Consider the following 13,680-nt stretch of genomic DNA (forward strand, 5'->3'; position numbering starts at 1 on the left):
AGGACCTGGGAAATGCTCGAATTCATTTTATATTGAGTAGTTCTGTTAATGAATACTTACCTCAGTTTGTTTTTATTTCAGCTTTGGCTAGATCAGAGTCTAAGAGAGATGGAGGTTTTAAAAATAATTGGAGCTTTGATCATGGAGAAGAAAGTGAAGGAGATACAGATAAAGAGTAAGGATTTTTTTTTTTCCTCAGATATTTTATAAGAATGAAAGTTTTCATTGGAAAAACAATTTATATTCCATGAAAGTATTTTTAAAGAGTATGGTATTTACTTAAAACATTGAATTCTTTTACAGTAGCATTAGGAAAGCAAAAGCAGTCCTTTATTGGTCAATAATTTTCTTATATTTCTCTGTCTTTTTAAATGTATAAGTATGTGTATGTAATACATGGACATTTATGAGTAAAACTTTGCCATACTACGGAAAGGATTTTTTTTTTTTGTAAAAATGGCATTTGGTTCCAGCATGGTTTGAAAAGTCACTATATCATGAATAAATGAACCCAGATTAAGACCCCTGAATTTTCTGTGGAAATTTAAATCCTACAGTATCTTTCTTCCCTCCTAAACCTCCCCTCCTCACATAAATCTTAGATCAAATTCCCACCCAAGAAAGCAGAAACACTATAAATAATAAACTTAGATGTTCACTCAGACAGAAGTTAAGCAAAGTGTTCAGTGCGCTTTGTTAATGTATTTGGGTATATTAATGTATTTGGATTGACTGCTGTGTAAAAATTTCAAGTGATACTTTTAATAGAATCTTTTGTATGTTGGAGATTTGTATTAAAAATCCAACATTGCTGTTGGTTTCTTGGCTTATTGATCTAGTTTTCTGCCGGCCAGAGAAACAACAAAGTTAAAGAGAGATATTCACATCAAGTTCTACCAAAGCTGTAGACATTTTAAAGAAGTTTTTACACAGAAGTCATTCAGAGTGTATTGGCTAAATATTGTAGGTGCTTCACTTCTGTCTGGGCAACAGCTCCATTCATGATTACTGCAACTTTATATGCCCTCACCTATGAGATGTTGACCTGAAGTGAAGCTTTATTTTGAAGGAGAGCTTTAACTGGTAAGTTTCTCACTTAAAATCAGTATTTTATGGCCTTCTTTCTTTCTTTTGATAATTTTTTTAATATAACAGATTTTTAGATACATTTATTATTTATGTAGTTTTGGAAAATTAAAATTAAATCTGAAATTAAGCTGAGCAGAAAGTGTACCACCTTTTAAACATTTTTGTATAAATGGAAGGAGAGAATTTTTAGCATTAAAAAAGTTGGTATGTATATAGCCAATAATGAAACAAAGCATTTATATTTTTATTATGAGTAACTAGTGTTTTACTATAAATGGCTAGCAGAGTTGTCTTTAGAAGGATATATTTGACCTTCTGTACTTGAAGATTTGCTGTGGTTATGTAAATAATTTGTCTTTTAAGGTGCTCACAGTCCCATATGTTTCATTTATGAATTGTACTCTTGGCTTCATCACTAAAATTGGACCCTCAGGGACTCCAACTTTTTGAACATAATTGAGATTAACAGTGAACTGTTAATAGATATTAGTTTGATCTTTCAGAATCTCGGATCAGTGACTCTCGGTGAAGTTTTGATGTTCCCAGGAGTCGTGAAGTAAAGCTATTTTACTGTGGCAGTACCATCAGATTTACTTTCTTTTCATTAATAAAGGTTTTCTTCCTTTATCAGTTTGTTTCTTCTGTTTCGTTTCTCTGTCCTTTTCCCCTAATTGTCGACCTAAGACAGAAAGGGAAAAATGAGTGAATGTACATAAAATCTATGGTTAAAAAATAAAAAATTACGTGTTCATTTAAGGCGGGGATTGGCAAACTATGGTCCATGAGCCAAATCTGGCCCACCACCTGTTTTTGTTAATAAAACTTCATTGGAACACAGCCACATATGTTGTCTATGGCTGCTTTTTCACTACAGTGGCAGAGCTGACTAGTTGCTATCCAAACTATCTTGCCTGAGAAGCATAAATTACTTACCACTTGACCCTTTACTGAAAAAGTTTGCTTTTATCCCTGAATTAGGTGAGCATAAAAGAGAAAACTTTTCTGATTTTAATGTCTGGGTTGTAATTGTTACTTAAGGTTTTTTCCCCTTATTTTCTGTGTAGTGGGGCAAATCTACTCAGTGTAGATGAAGATGAGGATTCTGAAACCTCAAAAGGAAAAAAGGCAAGTGTTGCATTTTTTTTTTCAATTAGGTTATAATACCAAAAACTACTGCTCTCAAAAGAAGAGCTTTATTTTTTTTTTTTTTTTTTGCTTGTAAACCCAACCACCAACTTCCCTGCTCCAGAGACAGTGTTCCCAATTTCTTGTTTATCCTTCCAGAAATACTTTAGGCATTACAAAGAAAATATTTTACTACACCTCCATATACAATTCTTAGCATAGTGTACACACTTTTTGTTTCTTGTTGTCTTTACTTAATGTATCTTGGAGACCATTCCATGAGAGTCCTTAAAAAGAACCCTCATTCTTTTCAGTGGGTACACCACTATGTTGGTGGATATATATGGTGTTTCCAGCCTTCCTCATCCTGCCACAAAAAAATAATGTTGAGTAAATTAGTCTTCTACATATATTATTTTGCACACGTGCAGGCATATTGACAGAATGAATTCCCAGAAGTAATCTATTATGACATTTCCAATTTTATTGTGCCCAATTTACTCTTTGATCAGCAGAGTCTAAGAGTTTCTGTTTTCCTAAACTGTAGTCACAGCGATTTCAACTTTTTGATCTTTGCCAATGAAAAATCATATCCGAATGTAGTCTTAATTTACATTTATTTTTTACAAGTGAGTCTGAACACCTTTTCATATGTATAGCCCTTTCTGTTTTTTCTCATAATTGTCAGGTAGTAATTATTATTTCGCCCATTTTTCTGTATGGTCTTTGGACTATTACTGATTCATATAAAGTATTCATATTGATTCTAAAATCCTTTTTTTTTTTAACATTTTGACACCTCTGGAATCTGGATGCATCTTATAACGATACCATGAAATGATTTATTGTCTTTTTTTTTTTTTTTTTGGCATAGCAGTACATAGAATAATGATGCATCCTATAATGGTTTCTTAAGTTTGGTAAAATACATGTTTTGGAGAAACTAGCGCTTTACTGTGATAGTAGTGTTGATATTTTAAATCAGTTTTTTTCATTAGTCTTTTGTCTTTGCTTATAGTCATTGCCTTGAAAAAATGTATTTTCATAAGTTGTTAAATATATTAGTTATTTTTCTTTTATGGCTTTTGAGCTTATTATCTTGGTTCCTAATGATGTTAACCTAGTTGCTTTGTACTATTAGTTTTATAAAATAGTTTCACAATGATAATACCAATGTAATTACTAATAAAATTATTAAAATTTTTGTTTTGTTTATTTGCTTGTTTTTGGGAGCACCACTAGGTATATACTACTTTGAATATATGTTGAAATTACTGTGTTTGAAAGTCACCTGAAATTACTTATTCCTGCTTGGTCGTGTCACTAACTGGATGGAGAATTAGTTTTTTGGTTTTTTTTTTTTTTTAAGAAATTTCTTTTTTCTTTCATTTTGGTGTAATTTACTTTATAATTTTGTAAAACAAAGTCAAATCTGCAAAAGAAGTTACCTTCAGGGACATCTAGCTTCTGTCCCTTTTCCTTCTATCCCCCATAGGCAACCTGTTTTAGAATTAGAAGGTTTAGCTTTCCATTATTCTTCTTTTAGTGTACATTTATACCACCCTTCTTTTTTTTTGGTCATCCAATCTGAAAGCTTTTTATTTTAGTATAGTAGTTTAATTCATTTACATTTTTTGTATACTGCTGCCGTTGAAGAAACTGTCCACATTGTTTCAGCACCTTGATTTCGGTAATTAACAGTATATCTTGGAAATCATTCCGCAGCGACGTATTTAGAGATGTTTATCATCTCTTACTGCTACATAGTAGTCCATTGAATGTACTGTAGATATTCAGTTAGTCCCTTCTTGATGAACAGGAGTTTTTCCCAGTCTTTTGCTATTACAAATAGTGTTTTAATAAAGCTTTGTGTATATATATTTCTGTATCTTTGTAGAATATTTGTGAGATAGATTCCTAGAATTGTAATTGCTGTTTCAGAGGGTAAATTCATGTAATTTTGCCAGATATTGCCAAATCCCCCATTAGTAGGAGTAGTACTTGGCATTTCTGCTAGCAATGCCTGAGAGTTCCTGTTTCCTTAAAACCTTGCTGAGTATGTAGTCAGACTTGAATTTTTGCCAGTCTGATATAGCACCTTCTTTAGCTCATAGTTCCTGTACTTAAAGTTTAGTAAAACTTTAGTTTTGGTTCACTTTCAACAGGAATATATATGAAACAGGGAAAGATGCAAAGCCAAAAGAGTCTTCTGGATATCAGTATTTCAAATTGTTCCTTGAAGGAAGTTTTTAGACCCTAATATGATAGATGAGTAATTTATGTCTTTTGTAAAGTGGAAAAAGGCTATTGTGAAGTGGGAGTTTGAAAAAGGTGTTATATGATGCCTTTTCCGCAGATAGGTTTTAAAAAAAATCCCTTTTAGGGAAGTGTAAAAATGGAGATGGTGGATTTAGAAGTTGATTTCCTTAAAACTGTCCATTCCTGCTTATCCTTTGGAAAGTTTTTGTTATATCCCTGAGGTTTATGCAGTGAAACTTGTGAGAACCTGAACTCGACATGACTGCCTTACTTTTCCACTCTCGCTGGTTTTCCACTTTAGACAACGTGTAGCCTTAGCAATTTTCTGTTGCTTGTTTTAGTGAAAAATATTTGAGTCTTTCTCTGACAGGTTTCTGCCTTACACGGGTTCCAGCTTTCACAGGTTGTGCTGTGTTTCCCTGAATTTTGAATGGCTTTTGGGTAATATATGGGTCTACATGGATCCTTGGTTTAAACTAGTTTAGTCCCTTTTCTCCATTTGAAAATGAGCATGATTGAGAGAAATTCTTTATTTTAGTTCAAAATGTCTTAACATCCCTTCTGTTTTGTAGAATAATCGTCTTTTTGCCTTTGGGCTTATACAATTTAATCGTATCTCTGTCTGTGAAGGCTTTATGTCTTTCATCAGTTTTTTAAAAAAATTTAGTGATTATCTCTGTGTATATTACCTTTCTACATTATTTTTTCTGGAACTCTTATTAGACTTAGTAGGACCATCTCCCTCCCCCCCCCCCCCATATCCCTTAATGTATATTTTTAAAAGTAAAAAAAGAAATTTTTCCTGTACCATATTCTGGGTAATTTCCCCAGCTGTCTCTTCCAGTTCACTAACTGCTATTTTCAACTGTGTGTAATCTGCTATTTAGTCCATGCACTTTTTTGTTTGTCTGTTTAATTTCGGTTACATTTTTCATTTGTAGAATTTGGCTCTTTTTCAAATTTGTGTGCTCTTTTCCGTAGTGTCAAGTTCTATACTATTTCAGTTTCCATTCTCCTTTTAAAAATTTTAAATGCTCTTAATATATAATTTTAATGTCTTTAATCATTTGGAAACCCTGGTGGTATAGTGGTTAAGTGCTACAGCTGCTAACCAAAATCCACCAGGCGCTCCTTGGAAACTCTGTGGGGCAGTTCTGCTCTGCCCTATAGGGTCGCTATGAGTCAGAACTGACTCAACAGCAGTAGGTTTGGTTTGGGTTTTTTTAATCATTTAATGGATTCTTTTAGACTGTTCTGGTATCTGAAATTTTTAGGTGCTAAACTCCCTTATTATCTGTTCTTTAGTTAAATCGATTATGTGTGATAACTCTGGGTAGAAGATACCAACATATTGGTATTTTTTGCACATTTCACGGTTCCAATGAAATATTCATGTAACAAATATGTATTGGGCACAGTGTTCTAGTTGCTGGGGAGTAAAACAGACAAATTTCTTTTTCTTTTGGAGCTTAAATTCTAGTAACTACTTATGTTTCTTAGTAACTTAATGATTAATGTTATAAGTACGGGAGTTGGCTTATGGGCCAACTGCTGCCCACAGCCTGTTTTTGTATGGATCATGAGATTGAATGGTTTTCTACATTTTTTTAATGGTTGGGGCAAAAAATTAAAAGAATACTATTTTGTGATGTGTGAAAGTTCTATGAAATTTAAACTTATGTCTATAAAATTTCACTGGAAGACAACCATGCTCATTTGTTTATGTATTGTTTATGACTGTTTTGGGTGGTACAACAACAGATTTGAATAGTTGCAACAGCCATGTGACCCAAAATGCCTAAAATATTTACCGTGTAGCTCTTTACCAAAAACTTGTTCAACTTCATTACTGTGTATTAACTTTGTTTATACTGTGCAAATCTATTCTAGAGATTGGTATCCAGTTAGGAGAAACATATAACTTTGTTGGGTAGGTGGCATATTCTAGCAGTTAATCAAATTCTAAGCCTGCTAATAACTATAGGATTGTTGTGAGAATTGTATGAGCCTCTAATTGATATAAGGAATCCTGGTGGCACAGTGGTTAAGCATTCGGCTGCTAACTGAAATGTTGGGTTGAACCTACCAGCTGCTCCACAGAAGAAAGATGTGGCAGTCTGCTTCCATAAAGATTTATAGCCTGGGAAACCCTATGGGGCAGGTAGTTCTGCTCTGTCTTATAGGGTTGCTATGAGTTGGAATTGACTCTACAGCAGGGGCTTGGTTTGGTTGTCATTCATATAGTGTATGGTACTAGCAAATCTTTTATAAATGGCTACATTACCGTTAAAATTAAATTCAGTATTATCGACCCTTTATAAACTGGTTTTCCTTTGCACATAATAATGTGTTTACAGTTGCAGATCTGGCATCAGTGAGGCCCATGTTTGTCGTTGGTTTTCTAGTCATGTGATTTTTTTTTTGTGCTAATCCATCTGTTCGCAGTAGTTTTCCTGATGGTTTGCCTGCATTAGCTGGAAAAGTCTTAGAGTGCTAAAGGAGGGAAGAAATATTAACTAAAGTTTTCAGGAACCTCTAGATTGAATGTCATCTTTTATTATTAGGAGTGCTCCAGTCTATATAATTATCCATGGATGGCTCAATTTATAAGCTGTATTTTAATTCACCATTTATCTTTGAATTTTCTGGCAGCTGGAATTGTGTCCTATGTGTTTGCAATTGTGTGATAAGAGAATCTTTACAAATTTACATCCTATAATTTCCTATAGAGCAATTTTTTTCTTTTTTTTTTTTTTGTTGAACTTTAGATGGATGTTTACAGAATGAACTGGTTATTCATCAAACAGTACACACATTGTTGTATGACATTGGTTGACAACCCCATGACATGTCAACACTTTACCTTCTCAACCCTGGATTTCCTATTACCAGCCTTCCTGTTCCCTCCTACCTTCCAGTCCCCGCCCCAGGGCTGGTGTGCTCCTTTAGTCTTGTTTTGTTCCATGGGCTTGTTCAATCTTTGGCTGAAGGGTGACCCTCAGGAGTGGCCTCATTACTGAGCTGAAGGGGTGTCTGGGAGCCATACTCTCAGGGTTTCTCCAATCTCTGACAGGCCAGCAAGTCTGGTCTTTCTTTTTTAGTTTGAATTTTGCTGTACATTTTTCTCCAGCTCTGTCCAGGACCATCTATTGTGATCCCTGTCAGAGGGTTTCAATGGTGGTAACTGGGCCCCATCTAGTTATACTGGACTCAGTCTGGTGGAGGCCATGGTAGATGTGGTCTACGGAGCAATTTTTTTTTTCTGGATCTGTATTCTAAAGGTATAACAGATTGTAGGGGACCTTTTCTAAGGGAAGTTGACAATATAATGATGTTTTTCATGTGATACCTAATTATCTGACAAAGCTATGAGTACTGGTTTGTCTTGTTGCTCACTGAAATGCATATATATAGCTTTTGATACCAACCTATGGGCAACAGAATTGGGAAATTTAAGAATGAACGTATATAGATTCTCTCACTTTGATAATGGGTATTGCATTGTTTATAGCTTTCTCAAAAAGAACTTCTGAATATGTGTAAGCACTTACTCAGAAACATGGCAGAATTAGCTGAGTTATGTGCCTGTTTATCGGGGGATTTAATTTTGGCTTAACCTTTTCATGCCCAGCGGTACATATAACCCATTGCTGTCGAGCCAGTTCTGACTCATAGCAGCACACATAGCAACCATTAACGTCTTCAACCTTTGGGATTTCTTGGGAAGCTGCTTTTATCATGATAGTGCAAGCTGCCGCAAGACAGCAGCCTTTATGACTATTTGAAATTGAAGAAACATGCGTGTGCCGCAAATTACTCTTTCTGCAGAGTATTGTATGAGGTGTCTAAATTTTTGGTAGGAAAAACAGAATTTTGAGGAAAATTTTATATGTTGCACATATGTGCCAGTAGATTCACTATTCAGGGTCTATTTGTTATTCAGTAGCTTCCAGTAATTGATCTAATGTTTTAGGTGAAGTTGCAGGATCCTAACACAAAAATTACTGGAATGTATAAAATAAGGAGATTAAATTAGATACTGCTTACAATGCAATTAGCATAATGCCTATTCATAATAAGCACTCAGTAAGTATTAGTTATTGTAGTTATCTGTATATAGTGGTATAAGGATGACAAGACTTTATCTTACGGACTTTGGACATATTATTAGGAGGGCCCAGTCCCTGGAGAAGGATATCATGGTTGGTAAAGTAGAGGATCAGTAAAAAAAAGAAGCCCCTCAACGAGATGGATTGGCACAGTGGCTGCAACAACAGGCTTAAACTTAGCAAAAATTGTGAGGATGGCACAGGACCAGACAGTATTTTGTTCTTTTGAATGTTATGAGTCAGAACCAACTCAGTGGCACCTAACAACAACATGTATAGTGAAATGAAATAACATTATCCATTTTTAATACTGGAAACTTTGTGTCTTAGTTATCTAGCGCTGCTATAACAGAAATACCAGAAGTGGATGGCTTTAACAAAGAGAAATTTATTCTCTCACAGTCTGGTAGGCTACAAGTCCAAATTTAGGGTATCATCTCCAGAGGAGGGTTTTCTCTCTCTGTCGGCTCTGGAGGAAGGTGCTTGTGATCAATCTTATCCTGGTCAAGGAGCTTCTCAGGCACAGGGGCCCCAGGTCCAAAGGACACACCCTGCTCCCATTGCTGCTTTCTTGGTAGGTCCCCAACTCTCTGCTCCCTTCCCTTTGTAAGATATAAGGTGGTGCAGGCCACACCCCAGGGAAACTTCCTTTACATTGGATTAGGGATGTGATCCGAGCAAGGCTGTTAGATCCCACCCGAATCCTCTTTAACATAGTCTAGTCTTGCCTCATTAACCACAAAACGTAGAAAAATTATATCAATCACAAAATGGAGAACAGCCACACAATACTGGGAATCATGACCTAACCAAGTTGCCCCATATTTTAGGGGGGCACAGTTCGACCCATGACACTTTGCTTCCAGGATTGTTAACAGGGTATGTATCAAAATAGCCTAGAGCAGTGGTTCTCAAACTTTAGTGTACATCAGAATCGCCTAAAAGGTTAGATTAAAAAGATTGCTGGATTCCATTCCCAGAGTTTCTGATGTAGGAGGTCTGGAGTGGCACTAAGGAACCCTGGAAGCGCAGTGGTTAAAGCACTTGGCTGCTAACCAACTAACCAAAAGATGGGTGGTTTGAATCTGCCAGCTGCTGTGTGGAAGAAAGATGTGGCACTCTGCAGAAGAAAGATGTTACAGTCTGCATCCATGAAGATTACATCCGTGGAAAACCCTGTGGGGCAGTTCTTGTCTGTCCTTTAGTGTCACTAGGAGTTGGAATCCACTAGACGGCAACGGATTTTTTTGGAGTGGCACTTGAGAATTTTTATTTTAAAAATGTTCGCAGGTGATGTTGATGCTGCTGGTCTACAGACCACACTTCGAGAACTGTTGGCCTAGTACACTTTTTCAAAGTAACACATGCCTGGACTTTATCACCGCACTTATAGTTAGGTTTCTGGTAATGGACTTGAGCCACAAAGAGTGACTAGACCTAATTTTTCTCAGCAGACCTGTAGTTTATGATAATTTATGGAGTTTCTAATTAAAGATATCTGTGTTATGAGCTTCCTAACTGAAGATATCTGTGTTTCTAATTGAGAGGGAATTAATAATAGTTACTGAATTCTCACCTGTTTCTGGGCTAGGCAACTTGTATGTGATTTCTCTCTCTTCCTTTCTTCTTTTTTCAATGACATCTTTCTTAATGCATGGAAAATAACCCCATGATTACAGGGAAAGTTACCTGGCCGAAAAGAAACAACTGGTCTGTTTGATTCCTAAATTGTCTTTCCATAGTACTGCTTTGTTTTCTATGGGAAAGGGCCCACCAAATGCAGAAGTAATTATATTCTCTTACTGAGGGTAGTGAAAGAGTATGATAACGCCACTATCTTGATTTCCTGTAGTTTTGTTCCTATTTTCAGTTGCTTGTCTTAGATTTTGATCACATTTTTTAATCTCTTTATGGGCCTGGTTATTTTTTATTGGTAGAAATTCATATGAGAAGTTAGAGATAATATGAGATTTAGGAACATACCATCTTCCTCTAGGGGACTATAGGAAACCCTGGTAGCATAGTGATTAAGAGCTATGGCAGCCAACCAAAAGGTCAGCAGTTCGAATCTACCAGGTTCTCCTCGGAAACCATATGGGGCAGTTCTACCTCTGTCCTGTAGGGTCACTGTGAGTCAGAATCGACTCGACAGCAGTGGGTTTGGTTTTTGTTTGTTTGTTTGTTTACGGGGCTGTAAGTTTACTTCTGGCCTAGGAGCACTACTAAGCCCAGATCACTTTAATCCAGTGGTTCACAAAACCAGCATTACCTGATCAACATCACCTGGTTACTTCTTAGAAATACACTTTCTCAGGCCTGCACCAGACCTGCTGAATCAGAAGAAACTCTTACGGGGGGAGCACAGCAGTTTGATCCAGGTAGTTCTACTAACCAGAAGGTCCACAGTTCAAATCCACCAGCCACTCCTCGGAAATCCTAATGGGGTTGTTTCTACTCTATAGGGCCTCTGTGAGTCGGAATCAATTAAACCGCAACAGATTCAACAAGTTTGCCTTTAATCTGACTGGAGGTTGAGGTGATTGGAAGCTGGATTTCAGCTATGTGAAATAATTCACCCTTATTTGCAGCCTATAATTCTAATCCAAATTTTGGGGTGTTTTTATTCGAACTTCCTTACTTGGTGGATCTTGAATTCCACTTTTTGTCTCCCTAGCCCTGTGAGTCTGTTGGAAGTTCAGTTAAGCCTCTCTCAGCTGCATATTCTGGAATCAACAGGGGCCTGTGGGTAAAAACAACCACAGATCTGGGTTTAGCTCTCTTAGTTTCTTGCCCCATAATTTTTTTCTGCCATTTTAGCGCTCAGATACCTCAAACAGATTTTTAAATATATATATATATATATTGTTCAGCATTTTTAGTTGTTTTCAGGGGGTGGAGGGACGTTTGGTTTGCATTACCTAATCCACCATAAGAAGAGCAGGGGTCTGAAGTACATGGATGTCAACTCAGAAAAGATTAGGAAGTAAAGAAAGATTTCAAGGAGGAGGAAGTGATGAGTTTCTGTAGAGATAATTGGAGGAAAAATCAAGTTACTCTGTTTTTATGGCTATATTTGTTATGAAAAGAAAATAAAACCTTAAGCTGTTTTAGAAATAAAAATATAGTAAAGTAATTTTTTTAAATGTTGTTTTGGTGAAGTAATTGCTAAGAATCAAACACAAGGTCTTAAATAGAGCCTGAAAACTAAACCTAAAACCTGTTGCTGTCTAGTGGATTCCAACTCATAGCGAACCTGTAGGGCAGAGTAGAATTGCCCCATAGGGTTTCCAAGGCTGTAAATCTTTATGGAAGCCAACTGCCGTGTCTCTCTCCTGCAGAGCAGCTGGTGGGTTGATCTTTCATTTAGCAAAACAAAACAAAATAAACTCAATGCTGTCGATTTGATTCTGGCTCATAGTGACGCTGCAGGACAGAGTAGAACTGTCCCATACGGCTTTTAAGGAGTGACTGGTGGATTCAAACTGCCGACCTTTTGGTTAGCAAACAAGCTTTTAAAAAACCATTACGTCACCAGGCTTCCTTCAGTTAGCAGCCAAGCACTTTAGCCACTGTGCCACCAGGGTTCTTGAGAGTCTGAAAGGAGTTTAAAAGTCTTGTGCAGTGAATGGCAGGTTTCTTTGTTGAGAAGAGCTAACCAAGAGGGGCCATTCTATTGTCTTATGGTGATGCCCCTAACATTGGATTGTCATTAATATGTTTATGCTACCAATTGCACCTATGAAAGCATGAAGACATCTTTCTCTACATAGACACTTTATTGCTGAGGCAGAAGCCCTTGTGGAAAAATACAAGTTGTGATGACAGCTGATTGTCATAATTAATAGTACTGTCCCACATATAGCAGCAAAGCCGTTAAGCAGAGAAAACTGCTTATTTTTCATACGCTGGAGAGAGGGTTATCATATGATTCTCTACCCCCATACCCTCTATTTTTTTCTTTTATTTTCTTAAATATCTGTAGAGATACTTAAAAAAAAAAAAAAAATACAGTAAACACCCACATTCCCACATATTTGCATTGTCTTTAGATAAGAAAGTATTAACCGTTCAATTACTCCATATTACTGCCATCCCCTCTTCCCCATCCCCAATTGCTAGTACACTTTTACAGCTTTTTTTCATTTTTATGAATGGATTTTCAAATAGTTGTTAATAAGTTATATTCTGGTGTTTATTGACTTTAACATTTGTGATCTTTTCACAGTTAAATCGTCGATCTGAAATTGTTGCTACTAGTTCTGGTGATTTCATCTTGAAGACATATGTAAGACGAAACAAGACTGAAAGTTTCAAAACTTTGAAAGGCAACTCAGTTGGACTTAACATGCTGAGCAACAATAAGAAATTGAGGTATGGACACTTTACCCACACATTCCTACAGAAAAGATGGAGAATAGGCCCAACCTGTACCTTTTCTGTTGAATTTGTCAGTAGGCCTAGGAGGTAGGGTGGTCCCCACGTACGGATTCTTTGCTTTGAATCTTGGGAGTAGGGATGATTGCAGTGATTTCTTGGTTCTGAATAAAAAGTAATGCAAGACACATTTCAGGAGGCTGGGATTTCATAAGATGAGCTTGCTTTCATGCAGCTAGTAAAATCTCAGTCATAATAGTAGAAGGCACTGTAGGATGGGGGTTGTTGTGTCTCCTGTAGGGGATGCTTACCAAGATTATCTCAACAGGGGACCTTTTCGTTGTTGTTAAGATTTCTTCTTCTTCTCTTCCAAACATAACCTACCTCTCCTAGTGGTTGTCATAGTGAACCACTGTAACTGATCAGATCGTGTTGTTATATCTCCCAGAAATAGGGTTTAAAAGCACTGTTTTATTTCTGCCCTGTCAATTTATAGATAGAGAACTGAGATTCATAAAGGTTAAGTAATTTTCATATCAAAGGCAGAATCAGAAGTATAATTTAGGACTCCTGATTTCTATTCTAATGTTCTACTCTATCTTCTTTCTTGAAATGGAACGGTAATATCTCAAAAAGAAATTCAGGAAGTAGGAAAATTCATAATGGGCAATTTGGTTTCTTTATAAATAAATCTTTCTTTTTAATGGTGAAGACTTTTTTGAGC

General features: G+C 36.3%; 1 protein-coding gene across 6 annotated transcripts in view; it reads left to right on the plus strand.

The window, feature by feature from the left end:
* Nucleotides 1–13,680, plus strand: part of SENP6 (SUMO specific peptidase 6) — a 118,576-nt gene that overhangs the window by 17,451 nt on the left and 87,445 nt on the right. For 5 of the 6 annotated variants that reach the window (XM_049895811.1, XM_049895834.1, XM_049895818.1 and 2 more), the window contains exons 2-4: nucleotides 82–175; nucleotides 2,154–2,214; nucleotides 12,808–12,953. In XM_049895811.1, coding sequence (XP_049751768.1) covers nucleotides 82–175; nucleotides 2,154–2,214; nucleotides 12,808–12,953 — 301 coding nt within the window. The remainder of the gene's footprint in view (nucleotides 1–81; nucleotides 176–2,153; nucleotides 2,215–12,807; nucleotides 12,954–13,680) is intronic. The other variant, XM_049895843.1, reaches the window with a different exon arrangement.

This window comes from Elephas maximus, chromosome 1 (assembly GCF_024166365.1).
Source record: "Elephas maximus indicus isolate mEleMax1 chromosome 1, mEleMax1 primary haplotype, whole genome shotgun sequence".
Lineage (NCBI taxonomy): Eukaryota > Metazoa > Chordata > Mammalia > Proboscidea > Elephantidae > Elephas > Elephas maximus.